We start from the raw sequence: 14,723 nt of genomic DNA on the forward strand, positions 1-14,723 counted from the left end.
TTGCATCAGCTGGTGGTATGTGAAAGCATCGTGATTTCATTGCAAATGCACTCCTGTAGTGGTCTCTGGCAATGAGTTGGTGCAAGACTTATTATACAGCAAAAGCCCTTGGTGTTTTTAATAATGTTAGAAGAGATTAGCAGTATGAGTTTATTGTGAGTCTTGTGCTGAGCCTTAGTTTCATGTATATCTGAGAAGCATGGCTTCTGATGTATTCTTTTTTTCTCCCCTTTAAGTGCACTGTTAGACCATTTATATTTACCAAAAAAGCACCCCAAAAGCAACAAAAAGAAAGCAACAAACCAACAAAAGCACCCAAAGACAGCAAAAAGAAAACAACATTGAGACCAATTTCTTAAATCTAATTTTTTTAGAGCAAACCTCTCAGCAATTTTGAGAGTGTCTGGTCTTACTGGCTTTTGGAAATTAAATGCAGGTAATTCTATGCAGAGTTGGCAATCTGACTTGGAATTTCAAAGGGGCAATAAATAAACAGACTCAAAGCCTGCATTGCTATGAGACAGAACAGTTGACTCCTTCCCTAAATTACAGCTTTCTACCTTCTCTAGGAATACCTGATGTCAGTCACAGGTACAGATTTCCCCTCTAACCTAAGCAATTTAACATGGTATTTTGTACACATATTTGCATGAAGAAGACTGGCTGAGCATTCAAGTCAGGAGGCTATATTCTTCTTAAAAAAATTCTTAAACCATTCAAAAGTTATTTATTTCTTGGGTATTTTTGCCTTTTTAAAAATATTTATCTATCTATTCAAAGATTCACCTTCCTTGATTTTGATCAGATACCAAAATACAGGTAATGAACAATTCTTCTCCCACTTTACCTTCCAAAACTGGCAGGCACAGGCCAGCTCAGATGTTAGCCTGATTCACAGCCATTTTATTATTCATGAACACTCAATTTGCTGGAAGCAGCGAAGGATCATATACCATTTGACCTGGTCGCTACTAAACAGTAGGAAAATAAAGCCTTTATGCAAAACAGATCATCCTAAACAGAAATAATGTATAACCAGATCATTTCTCATCCTGGCCTATTTTTATCCTATAACTAAACATAGCATAATTATGCTCTGTGGGGTAAACAAATCCATGTTTTAGATTAGAAAGTACGAGAGTTAGCAACTACCGAATGCTTCTCACTGGAAATCACATCATGCAACTTTTTCATTCTGCTTTACAAGTACCAGGTTCAATTCAGCCATACTTTCTCAGCCTTTCTTTCAAACTTAATCACGCTTTCTCTATATTTAACTGAATGCAAATCAAGTTCTGTACAACTCTAAGAAATGCTCATTAGCACTGTATCTGAGCCATCAAATCTTATACCCATGGCTTAAAAAGAGAGCAATGTAAAAAGATTTCTGCCTAACGAGTTCTCCCTATGAACCCATCCACGGCAGAGCAGGACAATGAACAAACAAAATACTTTTAGAATTCAGAACCACAGCAATTTCAGTTCCGCTACAGATACTTTACATACATTTCTGCTCTGTTCCTATTTGGCATCACAGCTAGGGATCAGTTGAATGAAACCGATATATAACACAGATCCTTATTTTTATTAAATAGTTCAATGACCTGAAACCAGTACCAAGTGTCAGCATGTTATTAGGGATCCTGCACGTTCCTTCTGATCTGGAACAGTGAGATCCTGTCTAGGGTAACTCTTACAACGATCGGCGGCAAGCCCACAGCAGCTCCAGAGCCGTCGTCATTTAACAAAGTCATTTCAAAATATACTGAGCTCGCTCCCAAAGCAACTTACCCAGAATAAAAACAAATCTTCTTTTCAAACAGCTTAAAACATAACAAAGTGTTTATCCCTTTCTGTGATCTCTTTACTCTATAGCCTGCTTGTGTCTATACAAAGGTTCAAGAATCCCACATATTAACATGTGATTCCCAAATATTCTAAAGTTGCATTATTAATCTAAGAATCAAACCAAAGTGTACTGAGATATGCATCAAATTTACAGAAGATCGTTTTAAGCAGATACGTGGAGGAACATGATAGAATGGAATGTTATTTTTTTAATGTAGAATCAGCATCTCCCTGTTTAAAAAAAGAACTCCCATTTCTATAGAAAGAAATAAAAAATAAAGCTATGGAAGACTCGCAACCTCCCTCGCTGCTAATTCCCGAAGTGGGAGTGGAAATTGAGTCTTCCATGACTTTGCAGCAACAAGTGATGCAAAAAGCCCGGGAACAAAACCAACAAGAGGGTCAGATAAGACAGCAGGAAACATATACTTTACCATCTCCTGGAATGATGCGCAGGGTAACGGTGTTTCCCGCTTCCTTAATGAGGTTGACGATGTCTGAGTGTGACTTGTTGGTGATGGAGCACCCATTCACAGCCAAGATCCGATCGCCTACTTTCAGCTTGCCACAGCGGTCTGCGGGACTCCCTTCAATTATCCGACCTATTTTGTGAGGCATGGCCACACATGCATTTCCCGCTTTCGTATTGGTTTGGGGGTTGTTTTTGTTTTGTTTTGTTTTGTGTTTGTTTTTTAATTGTTTACATATGTGGGAATATGGTGAAGGGGAAAAGGAGAAAAAGGGTTGAAAAGGGAAAGAGAAGGTTAAGGGTTAATTAATTAATGCATCAAGCAAAAGTTATTATAGGATAGCTTTGCTGCCAGTGTTCAAAACATTGGCAATCAACTAGTACGAGCGCACAATACTTCTTTTACAAAAAGGTGTTTTGTTAATCACTCAAAACTCCCCCCACCTTGATTTCTGTTGATAAACGGTGAGATTTTTATAGACTACAACTGCACTTAGCAGCCCCATCATAACCCAAATCCTGATTTTATTTTTGAACCGAAAAATTGAAACTGTTTGTAGAAAACACAACCTTCCTCCTCCAAGATTACATCAGTGTCAGCCTCTCTAGTCTTCCTCTAAGTCAACTGCTGTTCAAGCTTCTGCCAATGTTTTGTTCTTTCTCAATTTAGAAAGAAAAAAATTGTTCTAGGCCCAGGAGGGAGTGCGACTCCCTTTCTACCACAAAGACCCAATCTATCAGCGCTGCATGGGGAAGCAACACAAAACAGTTTTCTTCCATCGTGAACAAAGGTACTACCAGGGAAGGTACTGGACCACTACAGATGGGCCAAGACTGACAAAGGTAACCTGTTTGGTGCAGGCATCCACCTCAGCCTCTGTTAACCCTTCCCCTTTTATGATCTTAGATGGCATCGGGATGGGAGCAGGGCAGGAATAAGGACCTCCTCATTTAAATACCTCTAAAACCACACACAAAACAACTGAGATGTCTGACACACAGAGCAAGAGCACTTTAGGATGAATGCATTTTGGAGACAAAATTCTCCTCCTGTTTCATGCAATTGTCTGTCCCAAAAACACAGGGTTGTCCATAAAAGAATTGGGACACAGGGGATACACAGCTTCACTCAGATAAATCCACTGGGCTTTTGTATGGCTTCTTTACATGGGCAAGAGGCCGTCAGGCACACAGCATGTGATTACAACCATGAGGTATACAGACCGGTCATCTCATACTTCGCATCCACAATACATTCGCCCTCAAGATGCACTTGCCCATCTGTTGTGTAGTCTTTATTTGATTAGTAGTTTTAGAGATATCCATTGCTGCACACATGACAACACTAGAAAGACCATAAAGAAGAAAAGGCTAAGAAAAGGAATGTGAGGTGAGAGAACAAGGTTGGAAAGATGCGATGAGAACTGGCAGAAAGCGTTAATATTAGTTGCAAATGGTAAGGGGATTTTTTTTTTTCTTCTTTTACTGTGATGTTAGAAAGTTTCTCTTTCTGGTAATACAAAGCCCCATCCAGCTTAAAGGCTGTTTTGAGGGTATGAGTTCCTACTCTATCCAGTCCACTGAATATAGATGACAGAGCCCACACCAAAGTGACCCAGGTGGGTTTTAGAACCAGTTTGGCCCATCTCTAAATACTACCCATGAAAGAAAAAAACTACAAAGCAGGTCCAAAGCAAGCACCACGCAGCAGAGGGAACACATCTCATGCAGAGTATTAGGAAAAAGCTGAATACAATTGAAAAAAATTAAAGGAAAAACAGTCACAGATGAACAGATCTCCATGAGGAGCCCCTGCACAGAAAACTTCCAGTTAGCGAGTATCTTGGGCTAAAGCAAACACAACTCTTTACAACCTTTCTCTGCAGAAAAGAGTTAGAGCATAGTCTTCATACAGTAAAAGTTATTTACACACGTTTGCAAATACTTTCAGAAGATAAAAGCGCTCTCTCCAGTTTGGACTGAGTTCAGTTTAATCTATATTACATGACACCGTCGTGTTCTGGCACCAAAATACCTATTCTGGAAGAGCAGTTTCCAGGAGCAAGGACAGTGTGAGGTACCCTAGCACCTGAGAACTGACAGAACTCGATGCACCGGGTCCATACTAGATATTTCCCCCTTGAAATCTCTGCTGCCATGACTGCCCAGAACAGTGTCAGAAATGGCCCGTGCTACATCAATACCAGCAAAGGAGATGATGCTCCCTAGATTTATTAGCAATGGCACTGCCAATGGGCAACGGCAGGAAATTTCAGAGAAAAAAGCCTAGAAAAAAAAGGGGGAAAGGCCACTTCTTGCCACATGCACCTGCACACCCCAGGAACAAGTTGCACAGGGAGACTGCAATGTATTCTGTCTGCAAACCACAACCCTGCTCTGAGAGGAAGTGTGAAGATGGCCAGGGCACTCGTTCTGTCTTTCCTTTCCCCCTCCATCCCTATCACATACCACAGACTGACTGGGAAGAAACACCTTTTTCCCCCACAAAGTATAAGTGGATGCTGCCTCTAGCCCCTTTGGAGGAGATGGAAAGGGAAGAAAATAGCATTTCTGACTGGTTTCCCCCTTGCAATGACATTTCTGCTCTAGAGCAGGCTGTTCTGTGCACACCTGCAGAACCAGCTTATGTACACCCCTTTTGCAGCAACACCTGGAAATGGGTGTCTGCCTAGCAGAAAGGACTGTCTTCAGACAGAAACCACGACCACTTCTATTAGGGCAGGATATTAAGTGTGACATCGCATGAACTTCCCCCCTACTCTGAAGAAATGGATTTGGGAAGAGGTGGAATGGGTAAAAAAAAAAACAGCCTGTTTTTTTAAATGGTATTCCCCATTTCATGTCTCACCAGCAAGCACTATTAATTAAAACTTTCCAGCTATCAGCATGCTCACTCCATAATGAGAATCAGAATAACCCTGATTGCCAAAGAGAAGTTAATCAGTTTAAGCATTACTGCTTTTAAATCAACTGGCTCAATTCCCCCATCAGGAGACGTATTTCATTCCACCTGCTCCATTTCTGCATTAGCAAAGAGCATCGCTGGGGGGATCCCTGGCTGCTCTTCTCAGAGCAAACCCCAGAAAGGCGTCCAGCTAGCAGGGAGAGCTGGAGCTTCAGGGAGCATCAGGAATGGCCATTGGTAGCATTTTTGCTCTTCAGGTTGGGATTTCTCATTTTGCTTTTCTCGACTCAGTGCTGAACAAAACCCAGGAGGCAAACACCTACCACGTCTTGGCCTCCGATTAAGCTATTAATTAGGGAATGCTCACAACTTCTAATTAAACGGATCCCCACTCGCCTCCTTGCACTGCAGCACTCAAATCTGCATCTCATTCGAGGTGCACTGGAAAAACCCCAAGACTTACCGAATGTCGTTCCCGCCTCTGGCCTGCTCACTGACGAGACGATGACGAAGCCGAAGCCCTCGTTTTCGCCGCGGCGGATTTCCACATCGTAGGGCTGGACCACGGTGCTGACGACACCGCTTCCCCCACCACCACCGCTGCCGATGCCACTGGTGCTGCCGCTGCCCGAGCTGACGGTGTTGAGGGAGTTCTGGCTGCCCTGCGGCGTTCGCTTCTCCTCCGTCAGCGAGGCCGGCTGGTTGCTGCTGTGGTGGGAAGAGGCTGGAGACGGGACTTCATTCTCTGCCTTGGGAACTGGGGAGTTAAAAAAAGACTGTCTGAGCAAGCTGCATCATTTAGTGCTTGAAAAGTACCATCCACTGAGAAAAACGTAAAAAAATAAAGCAAATCACCTGCTTTAATCTACAAATTGTGGCCAGAGCGACCAAGGGCTCTGTCTCCTTTCGGATGTCACCACCAACAGCTCTGTTCGGTGATGGCACTGACCACACGTGCTCATCCTCTCCACTGTATCATCATGCAGCCAAAGCCTTTTGCTGCCGAACTACAGCAGCAGTATGGTTAAACCAGTGCAGCGCTGCATGCTTGGATGCTCTGTGGCATTTTAAACCTGGATTATATTAGTTCAGAGGTGCCTCCTTTAGATATCACATCCCCACTTCAACTATACATGTGCAACCATGTATATGTGTACAAGCCGCAAGGAGAGAAATATCAAATACCCATCACGCAACACCCATGTCTTTTTTAACTAAATGCTATCAGTTGGGTAGCACTGATTGCCTTTGATTAAAGTGATCTTAAGTAATAATAACCACCTATACTAAAGCAAAACAACTTGTGAACCAAGCTTTTCTGGATGGAAGAACCAGCAACTATCATCTGTACGGTCTGGCACAATTGATGGGAAACCATGAAACATTATTAACATTAACATTAATATTAAACAAGTGCTTAACAGCAACTGAAGCTGGAAGTAGTATTAGTTTAAAATCTAATCAGCTACCACAGGCTTGAAGAAATCTCAAAAAAATTGCTTAGTCCACACTCCGCTCGAGTCAGGGCCAACTATACTTACTGTCAGTCCTGACAGATGTTTGTCTAATCTGCTGCTAAATATCTCCCCAGGCAATCTATTGGTTGCAATATCTAACTTAAATCTTCTCTGCTGCAACATAAGGCTATTATTTCTAGTTCTATCTAGCAGGCATATGGAGAACATATTATTCCCTTCCTCTTTGCAGCAGCCTCTTATAGTCTTGGGGAGTTTAACACGTCCTCCCCCTTCTCTGCTTTAGGCTAAACAATCCCAATTTGTTCAATATTTCCTTGCAGACCATGTTTTCTAGAGCTCTCCTTATTCTCGCTGGTCCTCTGGACTCCCTCCAGTTGGGTTCTCTCCAACTCAAACATGTCTTTCTTGAAGTGCTGGACCATATTGCAGCTAAGCCATCATCTGCTGGGAAATCAGGAGAGTTCCCCCCTGCCTACATCCCAGCACAGTGTTTTTCTTCACCTGAGCCAACCTCAGGATAAAGCTTGTGGCCCACAATAGCTTCCACTTCTTGTTGCTCAGCCTGTTCTCCGCAGCCCATTTGCGCAGCTGAGAGCAGCATACTGCACTTGTCTCTGCTGAATGCCTGCCTCCACTAATCAGATCACTTCTCCAGTTTGGTGAATCAAAATTAAGTTGAAGATCTTAAAAGCAACAACAAGAAAATGGATGCCAAACAAAATCTAAACCTGTAAACCCACGATCCAAAGAAAAAGAACTTTAAAATATTCTTGGAAAGGAGCACCTGTCTGCGTTTATATACTCAAAGTATGTACTAAATATACAGTATTCTACATATTAAAAATGCAGGAGTATAAACGTTCCCTTATATGAATCTCAAGAAACGGAGTACCCATTTAGGTGAACAATCTTTTTCTACTGGCATATAGATGAGAGGAGGAATAAGGGACCAAAATTCAGGAAGAAGCTTCTCTACAAAGTTATGCTGGAATTTAAAAGCCTGCAAATATAAGGTGAAAGAAAGGGATCCTGAATAATTTATCCTAGAGTAAGTGCCCACATTTGAAATGATTCAGAAACAGCTCGGTCTGGAGTAACAAGCCCCTGAACGAAATATCAAGGGTTTTTATCGAGATCTCTCATGAATCTAAATCTTTTATGGTAATTTCCAGCCTGGAGGCTGTAAAACTGGACAGAAAATCTACGCACAAAGACAATACCAAAATTCAGCTGTCCTTCCCCTTCCTCCCAAAGCTCATCTCCTAAAGCTTCTCTCACATTGGCAGCTCTTTGTAAGGAACGAGGAGAGACATAAGCCATCATTTAATCCACAATGGGAAGAAAGAAAGGAAAGAGAAGTGAACGTTTATTTAATATTGTGCAGAAGGAGCTCAGCCCTGGACAAGAATACAGAGCTATTTTAGAGGTACTGTTCTAGTCCTAACTTCTACCGTGGGCCTAATTTTCAACCTGAATGCTATTTTGATGTTCTTTAAGATTAAAGTACATCACCACTTATTTTTCTGCTGATGCCTAAACTTGAAAAGCTATATAATGTCCTTTCTTTTGAACAAGTGAGCTAAACTGAATCCCACACTCGAGCTCCCTCGAGGGACTCACAAGAAGAGGCAGCACTCCAGTGTTACTTTCCAATATTATGCATAAGGTCACACGTCATTTAGAAAGCTCATGCTTGTGTCTTCATTTTCTTCGCTATCAGGACATTTTTGTATCACTAACCTGGGTGCCACCAGGCAGTGTCACTTCTCTCTGCATCTTTGTCCTTCTGCCAGCTTCTTTTTTGTCCGTTTAGACCATACACTTGTGCAGTGTGTGCACAACACCTAGCATAACGCAGCACCCAGAAACCTCTCTGTTACAACAAACGCACACACCCTGCACTACCAGAACCAATGACACCTACAGTTTTCCATCCTGCGGTTAGTTGACTACATGGTACAACCTCAGCTGAAGCTCCTCCCGTGCCTGGGACATTAGCCATCACACCCCAATGCCCTCACTCGCTCTCTGCCCTTGCCTCCCCTCCTGTGGACTCTTCAGCCTCTTTTCCCTCCCTCCCTGTTTAAGGGTGGCTATCAGGCAGCACAGTTATTTTGGGAAGGAAACAGAAGACACAGGCAGTCAGGCACAGTGTCTGTTGCTGCATGAGTCCACCTAAAAATAATATGTTGTAACTGAGCAGTTCCCCGTTTTATCAGAAACCTTCAAGAAGACTGGAGAAGCCAACTGAGAGTGTCTTGACTGGAAACAAAATATTTGAAACATATTTGATCAAGAACAAAAAAGACTAAAAATAGGCAAAAGAGGAAGAGTACCACCACGTCCTCTGAGTTTTCCCAGTATTACAAGGAGGAGCTTTTGCTCTTTAAACTGTTTGCTGAACAGATGGAGTCTGGCAAGAAAATCTACCCCTGCAGAGCAACATTGCAACCTACCTGTGTAAACCACTTTGCGCCTGACGGTCAGATTGACATGACCTTGTTTGGCTGCCTGTTGCATAAGCTGGACGACAAGCTGGTGCGATTTCCCGACAACAGGTGTCCCATCCACGCAGATCAGTTCATCACCCGATCTCAGGCGGCCGTCAGCATCAGCAGCACCCAGCGGTACAATGTGACCGATGTAAATCTGATGAATTAGCACAAATAGGAGAAAGGAAAGAAAGGAAGGAAGGAAAGGAAGGAAGGAAGGAAAGAAAGGAAGGAAAGAAAGGAAAGGAAGGAAGGAAAGGAAGGAAAGGAAGGAAAGGAAGGAAGGGAAGGAAGGGAAGGAAGGGAAGGAAGGGAAGGAAGGGAAGGAAGGGAAGGAAAGGAAGGAAAGGAAGGAAGGGAAGGAAGGGAAGGAAGGGAAGGAAAGGAAGGAAAGGAAGGAAAGGAAGGAAAGGAAGGAAAGGAAGGAAAGGAAGGAAAGGAAGGAAAGGAAGGAAAGGAAGGAAAGGAAGGAAAGGAAGGAAAGGAAGGAAAGGAAGGAAAGGAAGGAAAAAAGGAAAGAAGGAAAAAAAAAAGCAATAAATGAGAACTAGCTCCACAGCCAGCTGGAAGCAAGGGGCACTGGTAGTTAGACCCAATTTAGCAGGGAAATCGGTGTCCAGGCGATTTCAGACCTCTGTTGTTTTCATTTGGGCTATCACAAAACCAGGGAATAGCAGGGGAAGCCAAACCCATTTCAGTTATGGGAGTTTTGGTTTGTTTTTTGGAGGGAGGGTGGGGAGGAGCCGCGGGATGTAAATACATAGCCCAGTAGTTATTTCAGTAGAGATACCATGGCACAGTTCTGCACATCTGTACATGCTACTGCTGTGATTCTGGAAGATGTCGTGAGTTAAAACAAGACCACTTCTAGATATACTCACAGGTTCTCCAGGCTCATTTCCACCTAGAATCCTAAATCCAAAACCGGTTTCCTTTCTCCATAGAAAGATATCCTGCTCTTGGTAATCTGGAACTGAAGGGAAAGAAGGAAAACTATAATTTTTAATCAAAATCCCACACCTTTATACCCAAATCAGGACTACTCTGATGTACGTGTAGAGGGATCTGCTGCACAATTTTACTCTTTAAATGAGGCAATTTTGAATTTTTAGACATAACTAAGAAGATTTATAGGTTTAAATACTAAAGGACTATTATTTAAATCACTACTAAAAATTATACAGGGATTTCTACTTTCTAGGTGTCTAATTGTGACTTGCCATTTGTTTATCACTATAATATTTCCCTCCATCAATATTAGCATCATTACCCAGAGCAAGGGCCTCTTCCAAATCATCAATAAATAAATGTGTACAACAGAGAACCACTCTGCCAGAAACAATACAGCTGCCTCCTCTTTCATGGGAGACAAAAGAGACACTTGTTATGACTTCTACTGTGTAATTAACTTTCAGAAGCATAGTTTGCTATCTGTCTACTGACACTGCTTTAAATAACTATGGGACAGATCCCCAGCTGGTGTAAAACAGAAGGGCTCCACTGAAAGCTAAGCAGCGTTCCTGACTCTCTTGCTCATGTACGGGCTCTGTAAAACCACTGAACAGACAAAACCAGCTGGAAACATAAAAAAGCTCAACCTTACCTACTCATTAGTATGGAACACCAGCAAGGTTTTTACAATGAATATTACATACAGTGAAGTACTAACCTTGAAGTGCGGTTGAACAGTAATGTTTTGTATTAACTTATTCATGCTTGCTTTCATCCCTTTTTTAAAAATGCAAAATTAATTGCTAACATTAAATCATATGAGAAGACAACTTCAGGTTAATTTAATATTTATTGGTTAGTACCTGTAACATTAACTAATTTTGTAATGATCCCCTCCCAAAATTTATAATTAATGATGAAAAAAAGCTGTTCCTTTACAAGTCAGCTGCCTAGATCTTTAGTAAAGAAACCAAAGTGTATCATTCAGGATTGTAATTTAAATAAGTGCATACTCAGATACAGGATGCAACACGTTAATCTAGTTTTCTGTATCTATGGGCAGATAAACTGGTTGTTTTCCATTGACATCTGTGAGTGTCAGACTGGGCCCTAATTGCATTTTACACTGTCGGTGCCTGTTGCGCAAAGGTTTGGGTCTAGTCTTCTGGTGCTTTTCAGTGTTGAGACTTTTGGCTAGCTGTGATGCTCTCTCTTCAATGACTCAACAGGTTTAAAATATAATATGAATTTAAGACCTAGGAATACTAAAAATTAAAAGAACAGGTGAGTGCTAAGGCACAGATGTCTGCTTTGACGTTTTGATTCAAACTGGTTCATAGCCATGGGTTTATATATCGTATTTTCACATTTTGATTACTTGCAGTTATAAATTAAGCTTAAGACCTGTGCACAATACCTTACTGAACTAGAGGCTAATTTTTGTCCAGATACAATTACAGTATAATCAGGTGATGAACATGCTGGAAGCCTGCGTGGTTCATCTGTTCAGGCGAGCTGGCTGAAGGCAGCTTACCACCATACCGACGTGCGGCACAACAGCAGAACTTAGACAATGAATTAATTGGTGTTTGTCACTGCCTTCAGCGAGGGGGAGCATGAAGAGCAGACACGTTCGGAAGCATCTCTCCAGCACTTTGCAGGCTTTTTTGGCAAAGGCTGGCCCCAACCAATCAATAGCACGTGTTGGATCTGTCAGAGGCAAAATGGCTTCTCCAGAGAGCTTCAGCATGGGCTCGCTTCCTTGGCATCTCTCAACACCTTCCCATTTGTCAACTCTCCAGTCTCACTGAACGATGCCTTATGTTTCTGGTTCGGCTACCAGCTAGCCAATTAAAGGCCGCTGGAGGTAACGGCAAACCGAGGTGCAACGGTGGTGTTAAACCAAAGCAACAAAAAAAGACAAGTCTATACCCAAAGGAAGCAAGTTCATTCATGTAACGCTCCTTCCACTGGAAGGATTACAGAGAGGTGAAACACAGATACAACAAACATACAGACAACACACATTTACACAACGTGAGTACAAACCAAACAAAACTCCTTTTACCGCTTTTTGCGCCAGCTCTGCAGTATGGTGATTCACCGGCACAGCCCAGAAAACACCATCCACCTCTCTGCTTCCATACAGCTGAAGTGGGACCCCCTGAGGTTCTCCATACTGGAGAATAACTTTAGGTTCTCCATTATTTAGTAGCACTTCAGAGGAGCCACTTTCCGTACTTAAAGGGAAAATTTCATGGTGGTACTGAAACTTTGTTGAAAACAAATGAAAAATGGCCTCCAGGAGTCATTCATTGCATCTTTGCACATTGACCTGATCTCAAGAGTATCTGACTCTGAAAACACACGTACGTAGCCCAGATGGGTAAAACTTGCCAGTCTGCTCATCCTGAATTAAACCAGACCATTTGGAGAGTGTCGCAAAAGTGGTAAGAAGAGTTCTGCTGGGGCCGTGAGGAGGAATGGAAGGAGAGGCGAGTGCCACAGCCCCGTCGACAAGCCACGCAGGCAAACTCATGAACGAAACGGGAACATGATACCCCCCCCACCGCCTACGAAATCCACCGCTAGCCAGTACACAGTAAAACAAGTACTTTGCACCTTCGTGGCTAACCTTGGCGTACGGCCCTGCCAGACTCCCTTGGTGAAGAGCCCCCCGCCACAGAGCAGCAATGACACCAGAACAAGACATCACAAGACACAGATACATTCTCGGCACAGTCTTACATTCTCCAAAACTCGTGGAATTGATTTCTCTCTCTCTCTCACCCTTGCTCAGTCCAGTTGCAGGCGAAGGTGACATAGCTGTAATATTAATTTTACAGTTTTGCAAAGCTTAATGTATCTGCTTTCTTGTTAGTTCATTTAATTAATTTTGACTGTATGGATCATGCTAGGCTTTCATGCATAAATTGCTAAGGTTATAGCTGCTATGGATAACGACATACTAACTTTCACATTTATTTGCACATGTGGATATATAATACACACACATGTAGGAATTTATACATTTATGCACATGCATGCAGGTATATTTGAAGAACTCTTTTTTTCTCCTCAGAGGAAGAATCTCTTTGAGAACACCTTAAAAATACTTTTCTACAAGAAAATTTCCACCATCACAACACAGTTTTCCAAATGGAAATATCTTTTTCTAATGTTAAAAGAAATTCTAAATACATGGTGATGAACAATGAACACAGTGCTTAATTAGAGGTCATTTTAATCAAACTTTCCTATAGAAACTTTAACAATTGTCTTACATGCTATATAAAAAAAAAATCTGCCCAGTGTGATATCAGTTTCCACAAAAGATGGATTCAAAAATAATCAGTATGAGTTTGCTTTAGTCACTAGCTCATTTGAGGCAGCAGCACTTTCAATGACTCACTGCTTGGCAAAGTACAAAAGTTTTAAGGCCCAGATTCAGCAAAGTATATAAGGACAAGTCCGAAATTAAGAGCGAATAGTCTCACTGAAGCTGATGGAGAGTTTCAGTGTTCAAAAGTCCTGTGATTTAGCCATAAATCTCACAAGATTCTGTATTTGCAGGAAAGCCCCATTTTCTAAACTATCCCAGTGCAGGAGAATTCCAGTTTTTCTGTCTTTTCCTTTTAACGAACCCTTCTGGTGGCATGGAAAGCTTTTAAAAGACGGCTTCAGCACGTTCTCGACAAGATGACCAAGTTCTGCCGCTGAGGTCTGGGGAAGGCGCGGTGCCTCGACTGAGCCATGGGCCAGGCTGGTGCCAGACGAGCACCAGCGAAGTTTGCCTATGACGCAGCTGTGTAACAGCTCAGCAGCCTCTGCTGCTGACGCAACGTGCTGCAAGTACTACGGTCCTTTGTAGCAAGACATCCTCTAAGGGCATGGACGCATCTGTGTGCCCAAGTGTATGACTGTAACTGTTTGTCTCCTATTAATACAATAAAAAGACATAACCCTACCAAGGGGCTTTTACTAACTATCATCTTTAAAGTCAGTCTGATCAGAAGGTGGTTGCAATTTCTCGAGAGTATTTTTCTTCTCTATTTTAGGGAGAAAGTATCTAATGTTTGGTGTCATTGTGCAAACATTTTTAATTCTATGTAACTGCTGGTGAGTGAATGCTACACACTGGGGTCAAGACTTGTTTCTATTATTTTAATTAGATTTGGGGAAAGAAAATCCTACCAAATAAATTATGTGCCTGAAAATAAAATTCAAATATTAACGATAACTTAGAATATTTTAAAAGCTTTAAAAATTATCTATCATGTTCTGCTTTACTTTTAATTAAATGCTTAAGCCCTTCAAAGGGATTCATTAACACATCTGCAATTCAGATTAATTCATTTTGTCACTGCTGTTTTGACAGATGGCCATATGTAGGATATGGTATTTTGCAAAGCAATCAGGCCACATGAGAAAAATTTGACAACAGATTGCATTAATCTTTAAGGAAGTTTAATAATACATTGAAAAATAAAAAGCATATTATAAAAATACATTTTCAATAAAACAGTGTGAGATTTCAGAATTGCAGTTCTCTGATAAAC

At 41.8% G+C, this 14,723-nt stretch overlaps 1 protein-coding gene across 9 annotated transcripts in view; it reads right to left on the reverse strand.

Moving 5' to 3' along the window:
* MAGI1 (membrane associated guanylate kinase, WW and PDZ domain containing 1) overlaps positions 1-14,723 on the reverse strand; it is a gene marked incomplete at its 5' end in the record, with an annotated part of 358,756 nt that overhangs the window by 11,826 nt on the left and 332,207 nt on the right. For 7 of the 9 annotated variants that reach the window (XM_082321191.1, XM_082321192.1, XM_082321189.1 and 4 more), the window contains 4 exons: positions 2,283-2,486; positions 5,707-6,000; positions 9,178-9,370; positions 10,095-10,186. In XM_082321191.1, coding sequence (XP_082177317.1) covers positions 2,283-2,486; positions 5,707-6,000; positions 9,178-9,370; positions 10,095-10,186 — 783 coding nt within the window. The remainder of the gene's footprint in view (positions 1-2,282; positions 2,487-5,706; positions 6,001-9,177; positions 9,371-10,094; positions 10,187-14,723) is intronic. The other 2 variants (XM_082321190.1, XM_082321194.1) reach the window with 2 other exon arrangements.

This window comes from Platalea leucorodia (assembly GCF_965183815.1).
Source record: "Platalea leucorodia genome assembly, chromosome: 9".
Lineage (NCBI taxonomy): Eukaryota > Metazoa > Chordata > Aves > Pelecaniformes > Threskiornithidae > Platalea > Platalea leucorodia.